We start from the raw sequence: 27,363 nt of genomic DNA on the forward strand, positions 1-27,363 counted from the left end.
ATGAAGTTTATTTAATTGCGAAATATATATTTTTGCGAAAGTTTATTTTGATTAATAAACTATACTTCCGAAAGATGTTTACGCGCAATAATTGTATAATTATTTATACCGATTGCCAATTTACATTCTTCGGCAATTGCCTTTTTACTTCCTGAATATTATTCGTGAAATATACTTTTATTGATACATTTTTTTTATTAACAATATACAAATTTATAAATCCAGATTTTCCATCGCTCTTTCTCGATGCAGTTGCAATTTTTTATGATTATGTTTGCATGTTATAATTAAATCGATAATTAAATTGATTGATGCGGCACAAATAACATCATAAATTTCATTTCATCTTCGTTTTAATATAATAAACAAATATAATATTCCTTTCTTTTTATGATATCCGAATTTTAAAAAAATAGTTATAATTTAGATTCAACATGTAATCGTAAAATAAGATTTTTATTGCTGTGTTAATATTCTTCATTGTTATAATTTATTGATAAAAATGTTAAAAAATTTAAATTATACAAATAAAAAAATACAATTAAAAATATAATTATAAAAATAAAAATTTTAGTTATAACTGCACCTTCTATATTCTTTATCATAATATTCTTCATCATAAATTTCGTTTCGTTTTTTAATATAATAAATAAATATAATATTCCTTTCTTTTTATAATATCTGAATTTTAAAAAAATAGTTATAATTTAGTTTCAATATGTAATCGTAAAATAAGATTTTTATTACTGTGTTAATATTCTTCATTGTTATAATTTATTGATAAAAATGTTAAAAAATTTAAATTATATAAATAAAAAAATACAATTAAAAATATAATTATAAAAATAAAAATTTTAGTTATAACTACCTTCTATACTCTTTCATTGTCGATATATTTTATGCCAACGAATCGTGAAAAAACTCAAGTATTATACGTACTTTTAATCACTTTACTTGTTTCCACGCTGCCGCTTTAAGAAAAATGCAGCTTGAAATAAACGTAGCCACGAGAAACTAAAGTTTTCAACACTCTTTTCTCGTCAACTAAACCCGCCTCGCCATCACTTCTGATCGTCCTTAATCGCGATGCGGCGCGCGAATTAAAATTGCATCTCGTGTAGCTGCAGTAATAGCCGCACTGCGTAAAACGATACTGCAATCGCATGATGTAAAGACAAGTTGAGGGTAAACAAATCCGTCTCTGTAATTACGTGCGCGAAATTTTATACATTACGTTACAATATTTATGTGTCTCCGAGATAGAGCACCCTTATTTTCCATCTTAAAATCTCTCTCGATCCCTCTTCCCCGATAATATGTAATAAAACTTTGATTAAAGAAGAAAAAAAATGATAAGAATATAGTTGATTAATTTTTCGATCAGAGAAACATGTGATATATTTAATTTTTTTAACTACTAAATTGAAGGATAGTAAGGCTTGTTCTGATTCCGGGATAGCGATACGCTATCGTTTCGATTGATAAACCGATTTACGTTGAAAGCGAGCCGACATAAGCCGCAAATAATAATTACGATCGCGTGCGAGCCGGTTATTAGAGGGAGTGCCGGAAACTGCTTCGGTTACTAATGATTATGTTCGTTTTTCGAGTACCACCCTCTAATGGCGCCGCTTAATCAGAGCCACTTCGCGAGTCCGCCAGACTCGCCCCGCCGAGCAATCGATTGAGTCTACGATGTCTGGAAAGTCTGAACAATAACGAAAAAAAGTTGCGCACAATTGCGATTTTATACGCTGAATCAATGAAAGTTTAAACTTACGATGATTGCCAAAACATTAAAAAAATCGTGCATCTGTAATCTTATGCCTAGATGTATCTTATACAGGGTGTCCCAGACTTAACGAATCAGCCGTTAATGGTAGATTCCTGAGATCATTTGGAGACGAAAATTCTAATTCCAAAATGCTGAGGAAGACTTCATAAAAATGTCCAAACTATTGACTATTGTCGCATGGAAAACACAATCGCGCTCACTGCAGAATCCTATTTTTTATTTTATATTCATCCCTCTATCGATATTGATATTATCGCGTTGTACGCGGGCTCCTTGATGCGCTATGTCCTGAGCATAGGAGGACGTAACGCGCTGATTGGTAATTTTTAATCTTTTGTAACGCCAAAACTACATCTTCCTCAACATTTTGGTATTAAGATTTTCGTTTCCAAATGATCTCAGGAATCTACCATTAACGGCTGATTCGTTAAGTCTGGGACACCCTGTATATTTAATTAATGCAAAAATTCTTTCTATAAAATTAGCAAAAAGAAATAAAAATTAAATGCGAAGTTAAATATTTCTTTTTAAAAAATGTATTATTTCGTGGAATAAAATTATGATGGAGAATGGATTTTCAAGAAAAAATATGTATTAAAATACGTATTAAAAATAAATTTTTCTTTAACGAATAATAATTTCCCCAATTTATTTTTATAAAATGCTCTCTCCGGAAAAAAGAAAATTTTTTGAACAAAATAGATAGCAAGCTCTTTTTATAAGCGTCACGAATCGGAAAAATAAATTTATTTTTCAAAATTTTGTACGTGAAATATATTTAAAAAATAAATAATACAAAACGTAATAATTCTGATATTTTTCATAAAAATTGCTTTAAAAAATACATTCGTGAAAATTTATTACAATTTATTAAACAATGAAAAAGAGAAATGGACTATCGGTGAAAATTCGCGCACTGTTGACCCTGTCGACCAAGCAAAGATGCCCGGATGAGAACTAGCGGTCGGTCGCGAAAGAAACGTAATTCTGCTTGAGTTATGGTCGAACTACTTTGTCATCAGCATGTGGGGGCTAAAAAAAGGCGATATAATTCAATTGTCGAAAATTGAAGCCGGAAATTAACGGCGTCGACAGAACGAGTAGAAAAGTTTCGTTCCGTCCTCTCGTTTCAAAATAATAATATTTCTCGAAAATGGCTGTACACACACACATTAAAATGTTATCCATTTTTAGCGACTTGGAGATTATAAATGTCGTTTGGATGTGGAATATCGTCGTCACATCTTTTTGTACAATGTCGTCCTCTTGCTTTTAAAATACCGTTATAATGCGTCATAATTGAAATAAATATCTAAGATATTTTTTATCGCAGTCTTATAAATAGTCAGATACCTCTGACGTGCAATGTGTTAAAAATGTAAGATGCGATTATTGCGAGTTGTGTGAAATACTAAAATTAAAAAAAATATAAATCGCATATAAGAGAGATTATTTCGCCTAAACTTTTATTATGCGAAATATTTTCCTATATTTGTAACACGTTTAATTTACAAATTAATTTTAACTGTCATTATATTCATATTTTTATCGCTACCGGAATCGATAATATTTGCGACAAATTTAGAGATCTTGAGAAATATGTAAAAAGCGGGGGAGGTACAGTCAGGGCAAATAAATGCGGCACGCCTGAGTTTTATTTATGAAACTCATGAAATCGTTGAGCAGATTTTTCAGGTTCGTCCAAAACCGCTGTTTCCTGTATGTGCTCGTCGGACAGAGACCGGCCTTATACAAGCGATGTGTATAAGGCCGGCCTCTCTCTCTCTCTCTCTTTTTCTTTCTTTCTCTTTCCCTCGTCGGTGTTAACGACCCCGGAGATTGACCCGCGTGACCTGACCTAGAGTCCGCCTCGCATGCGCTCGCGCCACTTCGGTCGTCGCGTTCGATACTCAGATACTTGCCACTCGGATACTAGTCAGTACATGCTCGACCAGCGAGCTGTGACGAGGAGAGCAGGGAAAGAGACAGAAAACATCCAATGCTGGTCTTGAGAATTTTTTCAGACAACTAAAAAAACTGCTATTACGAAGAGGCTATTACAGACCTCGAGTGGAACAGTACGATTATACAGTGCAGTGTACGAAGAGTCTATACGTAATTAAATTTCAAAAAAAATTGTGAAAAATTTGAAGTTTTTAATCAAAAAATAAAAATATTTTTTTCAAAAATATCGCCGAGAATCTCTCAAGATTTTTATTTTACAGTGTGAAATGTAAAGATTGGAATATATTGGTGATATGTCTTAAAAATAAAACTAACTTTGAATATTATGTACAATCTGATGTGTACATTAATTATTTTCTGCGTGAAATTTTTTCCAATTATTCTGAATGAAGTTAATATTATGTGGCTTTTATAAAATCCTGCAAAAGCAAAATAAATAATTGATAATATTAATTCCCAGTCGACAAATGAACAATAGTTAAGGGAATTGATAGAGATGATAATCAATAAAATTTCTCTTTAATTATATTAAAAACATTTGTGATAAAGGGAGCCAGTTTTATGAGAGATCAATAAATGTTATTGTACGGAGAATAATTAGTGATTACCTGAAGCCAAATCCACCCGTTCAATTATCCCGTATGCGAACGTTGCATTAACGGCCGCATAGCATTAGCTTCTCATATGCAAGATCCATTGTGAATGTCAGGCATTCGTAATAAATGCATCGCCATTAATTAATATAATGCCAGCAGCAATCGCCCTTATAACGCGCTCATGCTCTGTATCGATCCTAATTTCCAAAACGCATTCAATCTCGAATACTGTTTAGCTTAATACGCTCTGCGCATTGCGCATAATTTGCAATAAAATTCAAATTCACAGTTATTATTATTATGTGACGATCAACAATGCAACAATGGCAACGATTTGTCATTTTACCCCGAAATAATGATATCTCGAATGTTCCCAGCGAGATGTCAAAAGGACAATTGCTGTTGCATTTCGGATTTTTAACTAGGGCATCAATTAAAAAATAAATATACAGAAGAGAAACTTCCGTAAATAAATACCTCTGGGAATAATTTCGCTTCGAGACAATGAACAATAAAATGGTTTTTCTGAATTAATCTTCATAGATGTTATAAATAGATAAAAAATGCTTATGCTTTATTTTCAAGTCTTAGTTTCTGTTTAACAGTTACAGAACTTTATATTATAATCCTTAATTGTTCCCAAAAAAAGATATTTAATATTGGAATTTTAATACACAAAAATGTACAAATGTAGGAACGTTTCAAAATATTATGACACTAATAGTAACTTTTGAGAATCCCAAGATATCAAAGCATTACTTTAAAAATGCAAAGTACTAAAACACTTTAAGAACAGTTGATATTATCTCATATAAAATTGCAACGGCGCGGAAGTTTACATTAGGTCGAAATGGCTAGGTATTAAAATTTCAGCATCGTAAAATATCCGAATATATTTAAAATCACAGAAATCCTGAAATAGTAAGGTTCAACAGAACTTAGCGTGCAAAAATATTAATTCTTCCAAACAACACTCTATCTTGCTAAAATACCCTAAAATATTTAATAAAAAATCTAAAATTGTACGCGAGTTTGAGAAAGTGAAAGATTCTCGCAAAATAATCTAATAATTACTCTGTGTTTCTCCTAATGAATGAAAATTGAAAATGCCAAACTAGCGTAATTGCAATGCACATTTGAAAGTGTGTCAATTTTTTGGACTAAAGATTAAACAATTTATGACGATTGTGAGATCTAAAAGATTCAATGTAACTTCAATCTTACCGGAGAAAGTGATTTAATCAATTAATTCGAATCTAACTTGCGAGATTAAATTAGCTCGCTAATGGCTGTTGGAGAAGATTATGGTATTAATCCACGATCAATTATGTAAGACAATTTGCGTGAGCATTTGCCAAGCATTTGCATGATGCCGAGATATTTGGCGCTTAGATCAAAGTAATCGTTTATTTCAATAGGCACCTACCTATATCCTCCAGCCAAGAAAAGCTTTGTTTTCTCCTTTCCATGCAAAAATATATATGCCTCGTGTAATATTCAAGTATTTTTGTGTCCTGCTGATTACGCTTATTTCGCAAAAAGAAACGTATATATTTTATTCTAAATTAAAATGTGTGTACGCGGAATGTTAATAATGTTTGAAACAATATTTAAATTTTTTCAATCAAAATTATTATATATCATTTTAATAAACATAGGAAATATATAATATTTTTGCAACTACAATATGACATGCGCATACATACATATAATGTATGTATAATAAAATGTGTAATTCTCTATATAATAATAATAAATAAAATAATCAAATAAAATATAATATTAATAATAAAATTAATATTATTAATAATAAAATATAATATTAATAATAAAATTAATATGAATAATAAAATATAATATTAATAATAAAATATAATATTAATAATAAAATATAAATATACATTCTTGGAGACTCTTCCGGCCAAAATAAACACCCATAAAAAACTGATGCGATTTTAAAATACTCTTATCCCAGAATAAATAAATAATTTTAATTTATATAGCCATATAATGCCAGATTCGAAGATCGTAAAGATAACTATCCCGATTCGATTAAGTGCACGTGGTAGATCTGATTATTCCGTTTTGCCGGATATTGACTACATTAAAATGTATCCTGGTATGCAGGATGGCTCATATGCATCCGCGCAGATGCATCGCAATGTGCAATGAAGGCCGTCTTGCGCAAAATCTAGGGTTAGTGTTTAACCCGCATGAATTTCAACGGCAGATTAAAGCCGCTGCAAGTGCGGGATCGCAGTACGTTATAATGATGCCAGCAGTAACATGATATTGGCCACGATATAGTTGCATTGCACTATCTCAGTTATACAACGGATATTACGTTGCAGTTCTACGACCAGATTCTGTAAGCGTGTAATTTAAAAAACATGGAGAAAGAGAGAGAAAGAGAGATCTTCATTCTGTAATCTACCATTATATGTTTAATCTTTTTTAATTGTATAATCTTGAAATTTTTTTTATTTCGAAACATCGTCATGTACAGGTATTATTATGAAAAATGTTATAATCTTGAAGCACACACTGCGTAATTCTCATTAATATAAAATTCCTCTCCTAATTGTATTTCACACTACTGCTTTACTGCTTTAAAAAGTTGAATCTCCTTCTACGCTCGCTTAAAATTTTATATATCTTTAGAATATGATAAATAAAAATTCAAAATTTTTATAATTTAAAAAATAAAATATCATACATTTTAAAAATAAAAAAATATCATGTACATTTTAAAAATAAAATATGTACATTTCAAAGATTTTTCAATTGTTGCGCGAATCTTTAACGTTTAAAGACTGAATGAATTTAAACAGTTGCAAAAAGCAAAACTCAGTCACAATAATTAAAAAAAAAACACTAAAAATATATTTATGTTATCATATTAAATTTTATAATATTGTATTATAAAAATATTCTCTCTTATAAATTAAATATTTATAAAAAAATATTGCTAAAATGAAAAATTTCATAAAATCATGTCTTTGAAGAATCGATATCTTCGACATTATTAGCGGAAAGAGATGACGTTATCGCGCGGATTTTCGCGTGAACCTATGGGAAGTTTCGTTCCAGAATCCCAAGTATTCCAAGCAATACCGTGCACGAACTCGAGTTCATGAAGAGGGAATAAAAGCTGCCATCATTCCCGAGAGGCCTAATATCGCCTACCTAATTAAGTATTCTTCTCGCTATGACGCACTTTACTGCTTTTCGCGAAGAAAAAACAAAGGAACGAAAACAATACGTATTCAAACAGTTTTTTGCGCACTTAAGAGGTAATATACACTGAATAAAGCTTGTAAAAGACAGTAAAAATGTAAATATTAATTATTATTTATTAAATATTAATTATTATTATTATTATTTAATATTAATATTATTTAATATTATTTAATTATTATTATTATTTATATTATTTATATTTAAATTTAAATTTATATTTATTGTTATTTATTAATATTTATAATATTTATTATTTTTATTATTTTATTATATTTGTAATATTTATTATTTTAGTGATTTAGTATTCAGACAGTTCCGCAGAATATATATATATTAATAAGTTTGTAACAATTATATTAATTGTTTCATATGTCGGAAATTTGAATGTTCTAAAAGAAAAATTAAAATAAAAATTAAAAATTTCATAAAAATTTTTTAAAAATTAGAGGCAATTCTTCCACACTCGCCTCTCTCGATTGTAAATGTGCTAGAATTTTTATATTATCCTAGTCATGGAGAACAATCGGTACGATCTCTGTCAAATATATTTTTCTCAAAATTAAATCCACAAATTTATATTCCAAAAAAGTATTTATATTTTCTCTCAAGACACTTTACGCAACATTCTGCTTAGCAACATCGGCGAGAATGAATTACAAAATTATAGACGCTATACAAAGCGCGTCACGTATAAAAGGAAGACTCCGAGATTCCTTGCGGCGTTTCCCGAAGAAGATTGACCATATCTACATGGAGTTTCCTCTAGTTTCACACGCTTAAATATAGCAACGGTGATGAATATTTAAGGAATAGCTTCTTGTCCGCGCGCGTCGCATGCAAAATCCGCTTTCGAATTTCGCTTCTCCGCCGAATCTCCCCTAGAGCGATCACATCCTGTGAGAATCCGTCTCCTTTCTAAAGTCCCTGACCTTTCATTTACACATTTCAGTGTAAATAAGAGCGTACGTAGAGAATTATGTGTGATTATATTTATGTAATTCTATAAAGTCTCTAATTATAATTAAAGCTAAATATGCAGAAATATTTTAATACATAATAATTAATTCAAATAAAAGAGTAAATTTTTTAGAAAGCTTAAAATCTCGTAATTATCTAATTTCGCCATATATTCTCTCAAATATTTTCTCTCTACGCATTTTGTAGCCATATTTTTATTAAAATAATGTGTTGCAACATGTAAACGTATATTATATTTATATTAAAATAATTTCATATAACCTCTGAGCTTCCTTTTTAGAAGAAATATAATACTAACATATACATTCTCTAAAAAATTTGTTAATTTATGATAAAAAGGATTATATTTTAATTAAATATTATTGCGCTCATAAACTTTGTTAAAGAAAAATTTCATGAAAATATTTTGAGGCACCTCTAATCCTTTCGTAAGTACTTTTAGAATTTCTCTACGATCGAAACAGGTCATAAAACTTTCGAATTTGTGGCTATCGTCGAGAAGCGCGGAAAACCGCCGTAAACAAGGGTGAAGGAGGGCGTATTCTCGAAAAACAGCTCTCGGCCGTGACGTAAAACTATCCCCGATCCATTAAGGTCCCGGAAAGAGTAAGATACAAAGGATATTTCTAGAGGAGGGATTAAATCTCTTCTCTTGCTCCTACGACCACCCTTACGTTTCCTTATTTTTCCTGCAGAGAGAAATAAAAGCGAAGAGGGAAAAATTACCACGGTTATTTCAATCTAAAGAAAGTACTTTGCGAAATTATTTAAAAACTTTTTTACATTTATAAATCTTAAACGAACTTCTACCTTAGAACGTAATGCCGGTTTGTGCGGCTTTTATTTCTTTTAACAAAATTTGCGCAAAACCTGCAAATTTGATTTTAATAAAAGTGTATATGCTTTGTAAATATTTTTAATACACATGTAAATATATGAATTTAGCAAATATGTAATAAATATAAATTTAATATATTTTATTGTAGATTAATTTGTGCTTAGGGAATTGTTAAATTCTGTTTGTATAAGTCAAATAATAATTTAATAAAATAAAGCGATTAAAGCAAAATTTTGTTTATATTATCATGATTTAATTTCAAGTTTGACAAATATTAATAGGAGAAAAGGACAAAATTAAAATGTCAATTAATAAAAATCGAATTGTTTTCATATACATCGGCTGGATGGATTTGTCTCAAGGAAAATCGAATTAATCGATCGCAATCTCCGATCCAGATCGCAATCACGCGATTTCCGCGGCGAGACTTGTGGTCGTATCCCCTAGAATACCACACGTTACTCGCATAACTCTGCTATGCGAATGGTATTCAATAATTAGCCATCGAACACCTCTAGTTTCTCACAGAAATCGCGTATTCCAGTTCAATTTTTGGCGCTTTAAATTATTAATGGCTTATTATTAATGCCGATTTTTGAATCAATATTTTAGACGAATATAATTGCATTATTCTATATTTCTAATTCTTCTTTAGACATCGATCTATTATAAAGGATATATATTTCAGCTTCAATTTTTGTAATTTTGTATACGATTTTCTCTTGAATTCTCTCTCTCTTTGTATTGAACACAAATTATTTGATGTGGATTTTTTGTATGAAATCTGATATAAATTATCCATCAAGTTAATATAGATATTTTGTGAAGTAATGTTGGGTTTTTTAAAAGAATTTTTTATAAATTCTCTATCGATTTTACAAGAATTTTTTATTCCAGATTATTCAGCATTCTTCATGAGAATCCTTCAAACTTGATTACATCATTAACCTTTTGTGTCTAATAATTCTAAGTTTTATACAAGAGGATCATTTCAATTAATTATCAAATACATTTTAAAGAATTATTTAACTTATATTGAATAATTTGAATAAAAGAATTATTCAACTTATATTAAACAACAGAAATTATATTGTGAAATATTCGGGAATAATTTAATAATATTACAAAGCACTCACGAATATTAATATTGCATATATTAGTTATAATCGATCATTTATATAGCAATTAGGTCATTTTACGAGAAATTTGTTGATAATTATATTTAATTTTAATTTGTTTAATCATATTTAATTCTCGATACGCGTTATTTAACATCGCTTTATATCGATTTTATTTAAAAATTTAACGTATCAATATCATTCACTCTTTATATTCCTCTTTACAGTTTCATAGCATTTAAGAGTCATTAAACTACGGATTTGTGGCGAAACCTAGATTCACGGTATCGTATCGTAAAAGAGCTATTGCATAGGGGTGCACCAGTCGATGAAATTTTAATCCAATTAAAGCCACTAACTTCCATCTTCTCTCCCTCGTCCCTTCTTCATTATTGTGTGCGTTTCGAAAATCAATAAGCGTCGACTGTATGAAAACAAACGCTTAAGGCAGTTAGGAAATAATGGTTCTTATAATAGTGGTATGTGGATGACAGCGATCATGAAAATACGCACACAAAGATAAATAAATCCTCTCCTCCCTTCTATCCCCCTTAAAACCGGCTGTCTTCGATCGATAACTCTTTCAGTGATATATAAATTTCATATTTTTATTTATTTTCACTATATATAAAATTAATTAATTAATTATTAATATATATTAACATAATAAATTGAACGAGTTGATCTTAAAAGAAAACTTTCATGTTAAGTTGTCAAACTAAAAGAAATTAAAATAACTAAGTAATTTCTTTAAGAAAGTTTAGAATGAAAAATTTGTATACTAAAATTTATAAAAATAAGGATGAAACTTTTAACATTTTTTTCCCCAAAAATAATATCTCGAATACCACTTTTAAGAATTATTTAATTTTCAAAAATTATTCAATTTTACACATTAGAAATTTAATGTCTAAATTAGCAAGACAAAAAAATAATTTTTGAAATTATAAAGAAAAATACCGCAATATATTATTTAATTATATAAAAAATATGAATATGATGTAATATATATCAAAAATAATTTTTATAACAAAAATTTATATAAATATATTATTATAAATTTATATAATAAATATTTATATAATAAATATATATAAATTAATTAAAAATATATAGAAATTATTAATTCCATATAAATAATTATTATAAAGAATGTTTTTATACAAGTATGACTATAGTTTCTTTACACTTATATTACGCTAGGTAAAGATGACGTCAGCAAATCAGAACGTGTGTTTCTATGGCAGCTGACATATAATACATTTTTCAAGTTATTATATTTCAACTATAATAATATAGTTAGATTATATTTCAACTATAAACGCAGTTTAATTGACTATATTCACGAACTCTCTTTGTAAGAAAAAATAGCCTAAAATAATATATATATATATATATATATATATATATATATATATATATAAATTTATATATCAAAAAATCAAATATATATTTAAAATATTTTTCAAAATATAATATTATATATAATATAAAATATATTTGCTTTTATAAATATATAGTTTTATCTATATGATTATTACGTGTGTCAAATCTTATATTATTATAAATAAATGTTACATAGCTTTAACAATCTCAGATACACATCAAATGATAAATGCCAAAAGTGATATCGTATCATATCTACTGATAAGACATAACTTTGACTTGATATCGATTTAATAAACATCGGATTTTATTTCATGCGTCACTTCATATTCTTGTTTAGCTTATATGAATCATAATTAAAGAACTCATAAAAGACTGTTGTGTAAGCTAGCAAAGGCTGTAAATTGATTTTATGAACACGTTATTATATACACATGAAAAAAATGTGCACATGTCTTTTTGTATGTTCACACATTAAATAAAAATAATATTTTTTCACTTAAATGAAATGAAAAAATTATACCTTTCTAAAAAATTATACCTTAACATTATTCTATATTTGCATATAATTTTAATCAATTAATTATTATAAATCCTACCTTTCTCTCCTCTCTCTCTTTTTTCGTGCCTGCATCATTTTTATATTAATCACTTTTTAACGCTATACCAGTGCTTTATCACTATGCTGCGACATTTCGTCATTCACTATTTAATACGAGTAAATGTGAGATTCGAATTTTTAAGGAAATCGCAAAAAAACGAGTAATTTTACGACGAGCTAACGGGTGTTTCGCGAACAGAGACGCGTTATGCACTGAACGGACGCATGCGTCACGTCGCGTCGCACGTGGCGGCGGTGGCCGTCAGCTGTTGGGCGTCAACAAGTCCCGCTAGGATTGGTGGGATTCTGTTACCGACCGGTTAAGTGGATCGAGAAAGTCTCCGTTTCATATTCATTACACAAGACAAAATTAGCGGCAAATAATACTCAAGAAAAACTTAGACAATATTAAGAGTTTAACAAAAATCGACGTAACTTTTTTGTTCTTGATTTTTATACGGATTTTTATCTATTAAATATTTCGTTAAATAAATAAGTATCATATAAATAGACCACTTACTTATTTAGCAAAGTATTAAACAAATGTTTTTATAAAAAAACAAAATGAGATTTATCAAAAATTTAATCTATAAAATATAGTTTTCATATCTTTAAGCTTTTTTCTATCATGTGATGTAAATAATGTTAGCTTATATATAACAGCAATATAGATGAATAGGAAATAAAAATAAAATAATAAGCTTTGAAAATATTTTTGCGATAATAAAAACGTTGAATATGATAATAAAATAAGAAAGAATTAATTTATCGAGCAACCTTGAAAGATTCAAAAGATACTGCCATGAATATCACATATGGAACAAAGAGGGTCAGTGAGTAAATTGCTATAAATAGATCTAGAAAAATAAAAAAGAAAACATGAAAAGAGAAAAGAAAAAGAGAGAGAAAGAGAGAAACCAGTAGAGTACGAAAATAGATGAGACTTGCATTGAAAACCGATAAACACAGCAAAGTAAAAAATTAAAATTAAATTAAATTAAATAAGAGGTTAAAATAAGAAAAAAAAATAAAATAAGAGCACTCAATTAAATAAATAAAATAAGAGGAAAAAGAAAGATAATCGAAAGAGAAAAGGACACAACTGGCAAGATGTGAGAAGAAAACGAGAAAGGAAAAGGATGAACAACAACATGTAAGATACGAGTAAATATAAATGATGATCGAGAATTCTTACGAGTGAACATAAATGATTAATCGAGAATTCTTATGCAATTTGTTTCGTAGAAAAAACACATACTGTAGTCGTAGTAGTGATTATATCAGTGTAGTGTACTATAGTATAGTATACTATAGTATAGTATACTATTATACGATAAACACATAGCTAGAAAGATATCTCGTATACGAGTCGAAGGTTTACTTTCACCTGCCGAGCGGATCAGATTAGAACGTTTATTCGACGCAAACGTGCCATTCGTAAAGATTCCTCGCCTATTTTTGCGTTTGGAAATATCGAATAATAAGACGAAAATAAGTTTGCCCGTGTTTTTATGCATTTTTTAATTAATATTTTTTATAAAAATAAGCGCGGATAAACAATACTTAATAAAAATGATGAAAAATAAAAGTTGCATTACTGGAAAACAAGCGCGGATTTGATTAGCGCGAGAAAGTTTGCGTAGAAAAATATCGAAAATATGCTATCATTTGTTCTCCTCCAGAACAAATGATAACATATTTTCAATATTTTTCTACGCAAGCTTTCTCGCGCTAATCAAATATTATCTGCGATAAAAATTTCTACGGTAATTTCCGGTCCTCCGAAAATCATTAACTCCCTGTTATCTTATATTTTTAATCGATTATACACATGTGCAATAATGCATGAGCAACACAGTATTTTCAGAGGATATAGACGAGATGATGGAATCTAATAGGATCCCGCGGTTTGCGTAGATTTCGCTAAAAGCCTCCAAACCAGCGCAGACTACTATTGCATTATCTAACGCATTATTATACGACCTGCAAGTCTCGAGAGTAGATCAGTTTACATTTTATTTATCCTACTGTATTAAATATAATACATAAACACAGGAGTATAATTTAAAAAATAGATATTTTTTTCTTTTCACACGATTATATAAAATATATAAATATTTATATAAATAATTATATAAATTTATATAAATTATACTATATTGTATAAATTATATAAATATTATATAAATATTAGATTATATAAATATTACTATATTGATTTTTTTTGCAATTATCCGAAATTTATAAATTCTTTAAAATTTTATTTACATACATAATCACTTTTTATTCCTCTTTCATTTTAATATGATCGACAAGATGAGGAATACGTAAATTGCTCCAAATTAAGCGACAAAACATGAAGAGATAATTTTCAAATTTCACCTTCTAAAGAAATATATATTTTTTCAATTCATATATAACAAATTTATTTTACAAAAGTTACTATTTGTGTGTATGTTAAATTGAAAATTATTCCTTATGTAAAATAAAAAAGGAATCAAAAATAATTATATGTATATAAATTCCTTTTTTAAAGAATTTATAAATTTCGGATAATTGCAAAAAAAAAAATCATTAAGAAAAGATCACATTTATTAAAGATACTTTATTTTTAATATTTCATATATTTCATATAAATATTTTCATAAATATCGCGAGTAAAATATATAAAAGAATATTTTCTTAATATGTATTAAACAGTGCGCATCCTCAGGATATTATCTATAATTTATCGATATCATCAGTTGCTTTATTGTCAGATGGCATGAACGTGACCGGATCCGCGTGATCGGAAATGACCGCATCCTGGACGTACCAAAACGCATCTACGGACAGGATAATAATGGAATTACCGGCAAGGAAACCTCAAAGGATATTCATTCGTATAATAGCGAAGGAAACTACGACATCTGCCCGGATATTCTCACGTTTCGCACGATAAGTATCACAAAATTTCATTTCTAAGGATTTACGTACAACCGGCGTTTATTTTGAATATAACTTGAAATAAAAATATGAAACCAAAATCAATTATAAAAATCAAGAATATTCGTAAAATGCATTCTAGCTTGATTTTTTTATGATTCATTTCGCTGCAAATGTCAAGGGATATTTGTGGAATATATTTTTATCGAAGGTATTTTTATGAAAAATATTTATTAAAGATACTTTATTTTTAAAGATATTTTTATTTCAAAGACATTTATTAAAGGCTATTGTTAAAGATATTTATAAAACATCTAGCGTGTATGTATCTGGAATAAGAAGTTAAAAATGCTGAAAAATACCGTCATATTTTTATATAAAAATTTATATACATATGATAGCCTTTCTAGAAAAAATTGTATTTGTACCATAATTATCTCTATGCAAAGCCTTTTTAATTACATATAAAATTAGAGCTTATTAAGAATAATATATGTGACAAATATCTGTTAAAGGTTAATAATTCGGTTGGCGCGTTTGCCAACGATTAAAGGGCGGGGGAAGGTGCGGAGACGATAGATGAGGGAAGATAAAATCCTTAATTGAAACTGACATGGCGACGGCCGGTGTCAGATTGCAATTTCGTGCGACGGGGCCAGTTAAACTCACGAGCCCGACATAATTACCGAAGTTGCCAGCAGCTCGTGGAACATCGTCGTTGCCGGCGCGAGACAATGCCCGGATGCTCCCCTTACGACTTCCGAGTCATTCGTCTACCCCTATCCCCTTTCGCCGCACCGCGAGAGATCGTACTGAAGCAATCTGGATTAATTTAGATGAAATTTGAATGAAGAGATTTTCGGGGGAGGCAAAAGTGGACTGCTCGGCATCAAATTCGACTTCGCGATAATTATTTGGAGTTAATCGTTCATCAATATTCCAGAAACATTCACAAATTAAAGTAACGTTACGCTATTGCACGCACATAATGATGGAAACAAACTGAATTTTAATAATTTTATATGCATTATTTTTCTTAAACAAGCCCTACTATGGACTTCACTTCAGATTTATAGAGATTCCAGTGTATAATTATAAGCTCTTGTAGCTTAGCTCGAGAGCTTTTCAAAACACTATAATAAAGTATTTTTTCATCGAGCACTTTTCGAGTTATGAGGCTTGAAATAATTTCTTAATTTTTACATAAATTATTTTATAAATTATTTTACATAAATTATAAAATATCTAGTAAAATATTCATTTGTCGATTATCTTACCTTAATACTTTTATGTACAAAATAATGAGAGGAATCAATTGGTGTAAAGAAAACACATAATTGTTTCAAAAAAAAATGTAATTGTTAATTGCAAATTACATGTAAAAATTAAGAAATAAGTAAAATTAAGAAATTATTTCAAGCCTCATAACTCGAAAAGTACTCAATAAAAAAATACTTTATTATAGTGTTTTGAAAAGCTCTCGAGATAAACTACAAGAGCTTTTTTAGCGAGAGATTGCCCTGACAGCCTGTATATATTTTACACTAATAAAATAAATTCTATTCTAAAAGAGGAATTTTTTAATGTGCCTTGCATCTTCCAAAACCTACCCAAAAGCTATCAATTGAATATCATTATCAACAAATGCAAAAAGATCTCAAAATTCTTCCATCATGACAAAAACGTTGAATCGTTCGAACTTGCCACGATGTTCGAAAGTAGTTCTTGGTCTGTGTCCTCGATTCTCTTTTTACGTCTGGCAACAATCGGTGACTCCTTATTGATTATTAGTCGTGTTTTATTCTCGATGTTCTATTCAAGATTCAAAAGAACAAGGTTTTTAAAAACGAGTCGGAATTTAGAACGCGAGTCCGCATTTAGCGGTGCAAAAATCGAAAGCTCCAAAAAAGTCGCGGCAATCAGGTTAATGGAGTATCGCGAACCGATTGGTTTTACTCCTTTCCATATCTTCCATATCCATGAAATCAATGTTTCAATGACAATTAAGGTGCCTTTAATAGCAAGAGCGCCAAGAGAGAGATACTCTTTCAATGACGTAGTTGTATCTGTTATTGATTTGTTCAGAGATGAGATATACATACAAGATATACATCGCATGTTTTCATAAATTGCTCTAATGCATATGATTTTTTCGCGAAAGATTCAAAATTAATTGGAACTTATCAGATTTAATGTAATTTTAATGATTGCTTAAATTTTTTACCCCAGAACTTATCCACTGAAAAAATATTTTTGTATGTTTCAATGACAATTCTACTATTTAAAAATAATATTCAAAATAATGTTCCATTCTAATGTTTATATAATTGTAGAAATATTTATATAGACTTATTAGAAATATTTATTGTAGATTTCACACGTAACTGCTATAAAAATTGGAATATTATAAATATAATATATATATCAAAATAAATAACAATATAAAATTATCATTTTATATTGTTAACTTTAATGATAATTCTATCATTAAAGTTAACGATATAAAATTAAAAGATAAAATCAATTATAAGCAATGTAATATTTTAATTTATTTTGATTTATTTTGACATTATATTTAATATTCCAATTTTTATAGTAATTTTCTTCCGCAACATTTTACGCGTAATTGTTCTCTCTAATTATTATGGTCAATAAATATTAATAAAGTGATTGCTAATTAAATTAAAATAAACAAGTATCAGGAATAGACTGAAATTACCGAAAACGAAGAAATAATTTCATAACAGAATCGAGTATAAAATATTCTCGTATAAAATACACTTAAAGTAAAGGATTAGAATTATAGTTTTCGGCTAAATCCACGAGACCAGGGCTAAAGAAGATGCTGTGTTAAACCAAAATCTCTTGGGCGTCCCCCCGTAAATAATATTTATCCCTCAATTAAGGGGCTCTTCCATTCTAATTCGTGAACTCTATTATTCAGGCGCATTATTACGCGAGCATGTGCATATTGCGGAAGCTATCCCATTCCTCCCCCGCCTCCCTTTATAATCTCCCCGTTACACGAGCAAGCTCTCAACGCACGCTATGACTTTCGCCTGTTCCAAAGCTCGCCCTAATCAACGATTTCTTTTTTCTTCTCTCGTCGGGGATTACATGCGCGATTTACATCGAGATTCATAACTATCGAAGGATGTAAATCCTTCGTTGCTTTGAAATTTGATGTATCATGCTCTTTTTGAAAAAAAAAGAAAATTAAAATTTGGACGCTTTAAAAGTTTTTTAAATTTAAAATCTTTTTACATAATGGCATTAAAAAACTTTTAGATTTTCTGGCTCTTTTTTAATATTATCCTTATTTTACACATTTTCGTATTTTATAATTTTCGTAAATTTATTTAGTCTTCTGGAGATCATAAAATAAAAATTAATTTAATGCTCATCGATATGATAGAGATGCACGAGAGAAATATGTGATTCATGTATAAATAATCTAAATAAATATGTAAACTTTAATTCTAATAATTGAAGTATTTTATAAAAATGTGTAAACTGTCAACTGTTATAAATATTTTATCAAGTTTTTCAAATATTTCAAAATAAAATCTAAAATTCATACGCATACATATATTATACAGTAATGTGTAAAATATGTATATCACTACCGCGAAGATAAATAATCAATTAACTTCACAATTAACAAATAATAAATTGAATAAGTGGTTTAACTCACGAATTGCTTCATTTAGCTGTTGTTCATTGCCACCGTAAACCTTCTCTTCCTCTCTTGTTTACCCTTTGCTGCTGCTGCTTTATGGCACTTGACACTCACTCGCGAGAATACGATTAATTACGATCGCGCGTGCAAACTAATCAGCAAAATGCAATAATTGCGCGACACTTTGCACGTCACTCCCACGATATGCGTACTTTATTATTACGGATATTACACGGAAGAATAATGCGAAAAATTATTATATTTTACACTCGAAAATCATCAAGGGCACATTTCTGTTGATAACGAGAAGTATAGTTTCCATCTTATTTTAATATTATTTTATAACATAATGGATAGATATATTTTGCAGCAAAAATTACAGCAATGTACAAACATCCGAATTTATAATACGTAATTGATAAATATCGAGACGTAAGATTACTATAGATCATATTAATTAAATGCGACTCGGAATCATACGACGTTTTATTACTGAAAAATGTCGGTTTCACTCTGACGTTATGCGAATCAAGAATTGATGACTATTCATGACGCGATAAACTGTCAGAAAATATATAATCGAAATTCAATATTGCAAACACGGGACATTTTAAACGCGCGAGGTACACGTGATATAAGTTAAGGATATCATGCCTTTTCAGTATTTTAATCAAATAGTCATCGCCACGATTACGTGATATTTATCGCGAAAATTAATCATCCGTTGGTGATCGCGAATTGTAGCGAATAATTACATTTCGAAAGATAATACGACGACATGACTCAATTATTACCTATTTGCTCGAGTCTCGCTGCACGACTGACATCAAGACTACGATATGTAAACAAGAGGGAGAACGCTTGTTTACATTTCGTCCCAAGAAGGATAAGCAAATATATGTATATTATGTGAACGATAAATTCTTTACTCGAAATATGAGAATATAAAGAGTAATTACGTTTCGAAAGGTATAATGATGGCTTGCATTTGAGTTATGTAAAAAAATGCGCTATTGTTATTACGTGAACGAATGCCGAATATGCCGTATGAATAATTAATTCCTTGTCCGAAACATATAATATAATAAAATATAAGTGCGCATGAATATATTTTCAAATTAATTAATTATTAATTTAATAATTAATTATTAACTTTATTAATTATTTATTAGTATGCGCTTCAGCTATTTCACGGCTTTGAATATTCGATCCTATAATTGCTATGCGTTCTCAATCCGATAATGATTAGCAAATTACATCGAGATTACGGCGAAAAATTCAAAGCTTAAAGCAAAATATATTTGAATGAAAAAACAGAGTTTAAAAAAAAATTATCGCTTATAAAGATCGCAAGAAAATGACGATTTATTTTGATTCCATTTGAGTTCGATGCAAAATAAATACATCGCGGGACATATTCGTTATTATTGCTTAGGTAAAAGCAATAAAATAATTATTGCTCGATAAATACTTGCGTAAGCTTGTATTGAGACCGTGTTTATTTATGAAAACAAATATATTCGCTTGAATTAAGAATCAAATTTCGCAGAAATGGATTGTTTCATTGTAATATTTACGGATAATGATTATTTCTTTAAATATGGCCGGAGGTCGATTATATTTCGTTTCGGACTTTGAATTTTTCACCGATTTTAATTACGACATTTATCAAAATCTATCGTGCAAAAAATTGGCAAATTTAATTACATATATTTTCAAATATTGCGTATAGTTTGCATCCGCTCACGTAATAGAAAGTTAATTGTGGAAACTTATAATCACGAATTATAAGAAATAACCGTTTCGAAGGGATTATATAAATATACACAACGATACAGCTCACCAGCTGCTAGTTTGAGTCTCGCTGCACGACTAACATCGGATAAGCACACTATCAACATACAAAGATAGGGCGTTTTTCAGCAAGGGACACAGAGGACACAATGTAACACAGTGAATCATTTCATCCTTGTTTACATTCGGCGACCAACCAAGGATGAAGTAATATACTGTGTCGTTTGTGTCGTTTGCTGAAAAATGCCCATAGTATGTAAACAAAAGCACACTGTTGTTATTATACTTCCCAAGGAGGTCGAATATAATAATATGAACAATTAATTCCTTGCTTATAATGTGTATATTTAATGCAATCAAATTAAAAATGTGTCCGGAATATCTTCTCTTTTTCAAATTTTCGAATTAATTATTGATTAAACGCTTCAGGTATCTCACAACTACTTGTTGTTTATCAGTAACAGAGATAGGATAACTGCACCATTTTCGAAAGAATCGCATTGTCCTTCGGTCGCGATATAATAAAGTTTAATAGCCAGGAATAACCGTGCAAAGTACGCGCGATTGTTGTATTTCGCCGATTAACGCGAATGCAATCATAATTAGCCGTACTCTCGCGAATTAGTGTCGAGTGCCACAAAATAGTAACACAAAGGATAAACAAGAAGAGAGAATATATTTGGCATCGAATAACAACGGAGCAATTCATAAAGTGAGTTACTTATTCAATTCATTATTCTATTCTTTATTAATTTATTCTTTATTATTATTTGTTAATTGTGAAATTAATTGCTTGTTTATCTCTGTAATCAAATAATTTGCATTATTGGAAAATAATTTGGTATCACTGTATATAATGTAAGATATATAATATGTTTCAATTTTGTTATTTTAAAATACAATTAATAAATTATTTATAATATTTTATATATGAATATATATATATATATATATATATATATATATATATATATATATATTTCAAAATTTCTTAGAGATTCATGTATAATTATTTAAATTATTTATTCAAAGAATTATATCTTCGTCTCATACAAATTTATCTTTAAAAATTTTTTTCTTGAAATATTAATTATTATTGAACTCTTTATATAATTTGAATATATTTATATGTTCCAAATGATAATGTGTTGTAATATTACAACTTTGCTATCGCAAATCATATCAGTGAATGTTATTTTTAATTTTAATTTTAATTTTATAATTTAGATGGAGATTTATGAGAATTATAAGGTAAGAAAAATATCAGAAAAATAAAGTACTTTTCTAACGCGATTATATATCGGTAACATAGTTTTAAATTTGCAATAACAAATGCACATTCTGTGCATCAATTATTTTTAAAAATTGCTTCGTTTCTAGATTCATATTTCTATAGTTATTATTATAATAAAAAAGCTTGAAAAAAAACAAACAATATATATAATATCTAGGAAAATTAAAAATATAAAAAATACAAAATTATAGATAAATATATAATATCTCATTCTTCAAAATAAAGAGAGAAGAGAGATTAACAATAAGATAAGTAATCTTGAAATGTATGTAACTATCTATCTATCGAAACTTTTAAAGTAGAGATTATTATACTTAATATATTATTAATAAATACATTATATTTACACGTTAATTTCGTTAGTCATTCATTAATTTCCTTAGGCATTCAAATATACTCGCAGCAATATTTCATAAGACTACGTCTCTCGAACTGTGAGGATTCGAGGACTTGAAACGTGCTCGCGAAGTAACATTCCGAATCAAACGCACCTAAAGAAATAAGTGTACTCACCACGTAGAAGTTTGCGTGGGTATTGCCGGAAGTGTCCCAGGCGGCAGAGATCTCCTCATCTGGCAGCAGGCTCTGCCGTTGGCGGATGTGTCTCCGCAACAGGCGGCTGGATTCGTGCACACGTGACGACCGACGCCGGCCATCGTCGTAGGCGTCGCGGCGGTGCTAAACTCGACCGTGGATCCGCGCACTTTGGGCCTCAGCAATGGCGACGTGGCGAACGTCTCGCGTTGATTAGACGCCGTGCTGCTGGAGCTGCTGGACCCGGGACTGCCGCCCAACCGGCCGGACGTCGCGTATGCGAATCCGCGGAACCGGAAATGCGTTTGGTATGGATAACCGGCGGGCGGTGGTAGCCGGTAATGATGATGAAAGCCAAGGTCGCGACGCATGTATGGATCGCCTGGATCGCTCGCGGGCACATATCGATCGGTCGGCGTGTGCGCCGCGGGTGGCATATACCTGTCCACGTACCTGAACAAGCGTAAGACAAGAAGACTTTCAGATTTCGGATTGAACAGAAGTGGCGAAAAGTTGGAGGGAATTTGAGGGGATTTTAGTAGAAAATAAAGTATTTTTTTTCGCGAAAATAAACTGATTTAAACACACAATTATGCGCATATTATATCTAAATCAAATTCCTTATTGTGTTCATCCTTACCTGTCCGGGTAGAGCACTTCGGGAGGTGGTTGTGGTACGTATCGTTCAACAGGAGTATGCGCAGTCGGGGGCACGTAGCTGGTACTCGACGAACCATAAGTGCGGTCAGTGGAGGACGTCGCGACGACGGATGTGGCGCAGGAGATGGGCGTTATGCGGCCGGTGAACCTGTCCTTGGGCTTCGGCAGGGACAGGTATTTGTCAGTGACGCTGCGTGCCGGCGAATAGCGATCAGCAGGAGCATGAAAGCGCTCAGCTCCGGAAGTAGCTTGAAAACGGTCGTTACTGCTATTGGAGGCAAAGTATCGGTCTTGACCGAACTGATGATCGTTCTGGCCGGCAATCGAGTAGCGATCATAGCCGCTCTGAACCGATTTCGAAACCAAATATTTGTCGACGGTGCTCTTTGTGTTCTGATAACTGCCGCCACCGCCACGATGAACGTTCGACGACGCTTCGGGCGTCGGCGAAATTGACGCGAAACGCTCGTTGGAAGCGGAAGATTGGGTGCCAGTGGACGTCGTGTAAGGCGAGTGATACCTGGTGCCTGAATATCGAACAGATAATTGATATTGCTTGTGAAACAGTCGTGGAATGAAACTCTATCGAGGCTGGAAAAGAGTACCAAATGATCGATATTAAAAGATAATATCTTTCAATTACAGATACCTCGATATTTAAAAAAATACATAAAATATTAAATATGAAAATTGGAGATACAACAGATACATCGATTATTTCTATTTATATTTCTATTTCAATTTATCTATTTATTATTCTTGAAACAACAGCAATATTTTTTCAAGTTTAGTTATTAAATCAAACTACTGAAGCAAGAATTCTGTAGATCGGAAAAGTGTATCCTGATTTAAATACTTGTCATGTAATTTATAAAACAAGAACACAAACGTGTTTGGATACAAAGAAAATCAAGATTAAATGTTAAACCGGATCTTTAGTCTATACTTTTCGCTTAAGAAGCAAGAATTACAGCGCGCTTACCAGTCTCTGAAGAGGAGGACGGCGAGGAAGACGTCGGCGCCAGCAGACGTTCGGTGGAGGAGACGATATAACGCGACGTCTCGGAACCGGACAGCCTACCATCGTGCGCGGGTGACGATCCAGCCAGGTATCGATCGCTGGAGAATCTGTCGATCGACCTCGATTGACTGCAGCGTTGCAGAGCGAGATCGTTAAAGCGATCGTTGCTGGACACATATCGCGTTTGATTGCCGACTTCCGGGAAGCCAGAATATCGACCAAAATCGGCGGATGCCGGCGAGCTGATGGACCGATCTGTATACTTCTGACAAACTGTCTCCACGCCTCTATCAGTGTAGAGACGTCGATTTTGCTCGGAACTGCTGGAAGAGGCTTGAATAGATGTGCGATCTGACGATGAATAGCGCTGATGCGCGCCCTCAGGATTAGGCGAATTCGAGAGGAACCTACGGGCATGGTAGATAAAAAATATAGAATAAAAGAATACGAGAACTTCAAAACATAAAGTAGAACATGTTTAAAAAGTTTATCTCGTAAAAACTACATAACTCTATTTATAATAAAAATACAACTGCAATTTGAAATATTAAATATGAAGGAATACAAATTCCAATTAATAAATAAATTCTCAAAGTTAGAAGTGGTCTTATAAATTGACTTAAGTTTACCTCTCGGTGGCCGCCGCAATCGCCGAATACCGCTCGTGATGTGCTGTCGCTGATGAATCCTGTCGAGGATACCTATCGTGAACGGGCGACTCGGCCAAGTACCTCTCCGACTTGCCGACGAATCTCTCTGGTACCGGAGCGTGTATCGGCGAGGAGGACAATATCCTGTCCGTGGAAATGGCGGTGAAGCGAGCGTCCTTGGCGTAAACGCCACTGCCCTGGAGTCCTGTCTGAAGTCCTTCCAAGACCGGAGAAGACCCCGAGAGCAGACGATGATCAGACGATCCAGCGTAGCGTTGTTGATCCTTGGCATCGCCGGAAGCTGATTGCTGATTGGCCAGCAGCCGCTCGGTGGAGGCAAAGCGCTCCTTGGCGGGCATCGGCGATGCTGAAGCGGCGCTGTCGGCGCCATACTTGGGCCCCGGAGAATTGGGGGGCAAAATGCGATCAGCAGCAGGATAACCAGCCAGGCTCTGGCTCGAGGCGTACTTCTCGCTCGGACTGGGCGACAATGGCGGTGGCGGGACGAAGCGGTCGTTGGCCGGTGCCGGCGATGGCGGCGACGGGAACGTCTCCGCGGCGAAGGGGCCGCCGAGCGCGTTCGCGTTCGCGTACTCACCCGACCCGCTCGAGCCCGCTGTGTCGAAGTGCAGCTCCGGATTGCAGATCGAGTAACGATCGTTATTCGAAACCCGCTGCTCGCCGTGCAGCGCGCTGAGATCGTTGAATCGCGCGAAACGATCGGCGCTGCCGTGCGTACCGTAGTGCAAACTGGAGGACTGGCCGAACGTCGAAGTCTGATAATGCCCGAAACGCTCGCAATTCGATTGTCGACCGTCGACGGGACACTTGGCGAAGTCGACCGACTGCTTGTCGGTCGACTTCTCGTGCCGCTCGGCCATTCGAGCACCGACGTGGGCCTGATCGCCGCTTTGGACCTGATAATGTCCGAAACGCTCGCAACTCGGTGGACGACCACCCTCTCCACACTTGGGGTAATCGATGCAAGACTTATCCACGGCCTTCTCATGCCGGTCACTGCCGATTCGGCTCCCAACATGCTCACTGCTCTGGGCCTGATAGTGCCCAAAGCGCTCGCAACCCGACGAACGACCCTCCCCGCACTTGGAGAAGTCGATCGTAGGCTTCTCCGCGGATTTCTCGTGCCGATCGACCATTCGGGTCCCGACATGCTCGCTGCTTTGGGTCTGTTGGTCCGACTGGTAACGCTCTTGGCCCGACTGGCTCGCGGTACTCGCGACCGAACGCAAGTCGGACGATTGCTGCTGCTCCGCTTGTTGCTTGAAGCAGTCGCTGGGATTGCTGGGACCGATCTGGGTCCCCACGCTGCCAGAATTCGGCGCGCTCGATCCGGGAAGCGGGGATGACGAGGATCCGTATTGAGCGATAGGGTGCTGGTGCAACAGGAGACGATCTCTTCGGCCATAGTCGTCGTCTGTCGGCATCCTGGTGGCCCGGGGCCCACTGTCAGGACATCTGTAAGAGAAAAATCACAATCTTGATTACAGAAAAATCATGTTTATCGCGTTGATATATTAAAAAAATAATTCAAAAATCGATAAGTATTAGAATAAAAAATATTTTCCTCTATAAGCTGCATTTATCATCATGTATATAGTATAAATATTGTGACAGATTAAAATTCTGCTGCAGATATTGAGAAACAGAGTACATATATTGCGTAAAAATATACATCTCTTATAAGCAATATTTGCACCATCTCCAAGTCGGTCGGTGGAAAAATATTGAATGCGAACATCTGGTAACGGCGTTTGATACATCGATGCGCCGGAAGCGCGATCGAAAAAGAGTGGAGCGCGTTAAACTCACTAATTGCGAAAACCGCCTGCAGCATCGAGTCGTTTCCTGTCTGGTTTGACCTGGAAAAGCGGTTCTACCGTCGGAATTGTATGCATCGAACGGAAAGGGATATGATACCGAAGGAAGCATCGATATTTTATTTTTCACTAGCGTGATAAAAAAAGAAAGACAGATCTATATAAGTTTCTAGGGGATCACATAAAGAATATTTCAAGAAATATCCATCGTTATTTTTTACCATTTATTATTCTTTCTCTCAGAAAATGTCGGTCTGTCTTCCTCTCTTATACATATTCAGTAGTTTGCTCTCGTCCTTCATCGTCCGACATCTTCGGACCTTACTTCCGGCTCAAACAAGCTGTCGATCCCCGCGATTGGAGCGTCAAGAAATTCGGAAGACCCTCCCGCGTTTGACAATTTGACAAATGGTTTTATCCGGTAGTCGACGTGCGTGCGACACTTGTCACG

The 27,363-nt window shown here is 32.5% G+C and overlaps 1 protein-coding gene across 5 annotated transcripts in view; it reads right to left on the reverse strand.

The window, feature by feature from the left end:
* Rho-5 (rhomboid-5) overlaps window positions 1–27,363 on the reverse strand; it is a 79,875-nt gene that overhangs the window by 22,513 nt on the left and 29,999 nt on the right. For all 5 annotated transcript variants that reach the window (XM_083095475.1, XM_083095477.1, XM_083095476.1 and 2 more), the window contains 4 exons: window positions 25,054–26,550; window positions 24,386–24,831; window positions 23,384–23,930; window positions 22,723–23,196 (listed from right to left, as the gene is read on the reverse strand). In XM_083095475.1, coding sequence (XP_082951601.1) covers window positions 22,723–23,196; window positions 23,384–23,930; window positions 24,386–24,831; window positions 25,054–26,519 — 2,933 coding nt within the window. In that variant the 5' untranslated portion in view covers window positions 26,520–26,550. The remainder of the gene's footprint in view (window positions 1–22,722; window positions 23,197–23,383; window positions 23,931–24,385; window positions 24,832–25,053; window positions 26,551–27,363) is intronic.

This window comes from Camponotus vicinus, unplaced genomic scaffold (assembly GCF_025532165.1).
Source record: "Camponotus vicinus isolate PSW18456_S1 unplaced genomic scaffold, iyCamVici1.0 SCAF_3, whole genome shotgun sequence".
In the NCBI taxonomy this organism is placed as follows: domain Eukaryota; kingdom Metazoa; phylum Arthropoda; class Insecta; order Hymenoptera; family Formicidae; genus Camponotus; species Camponotus vicinus.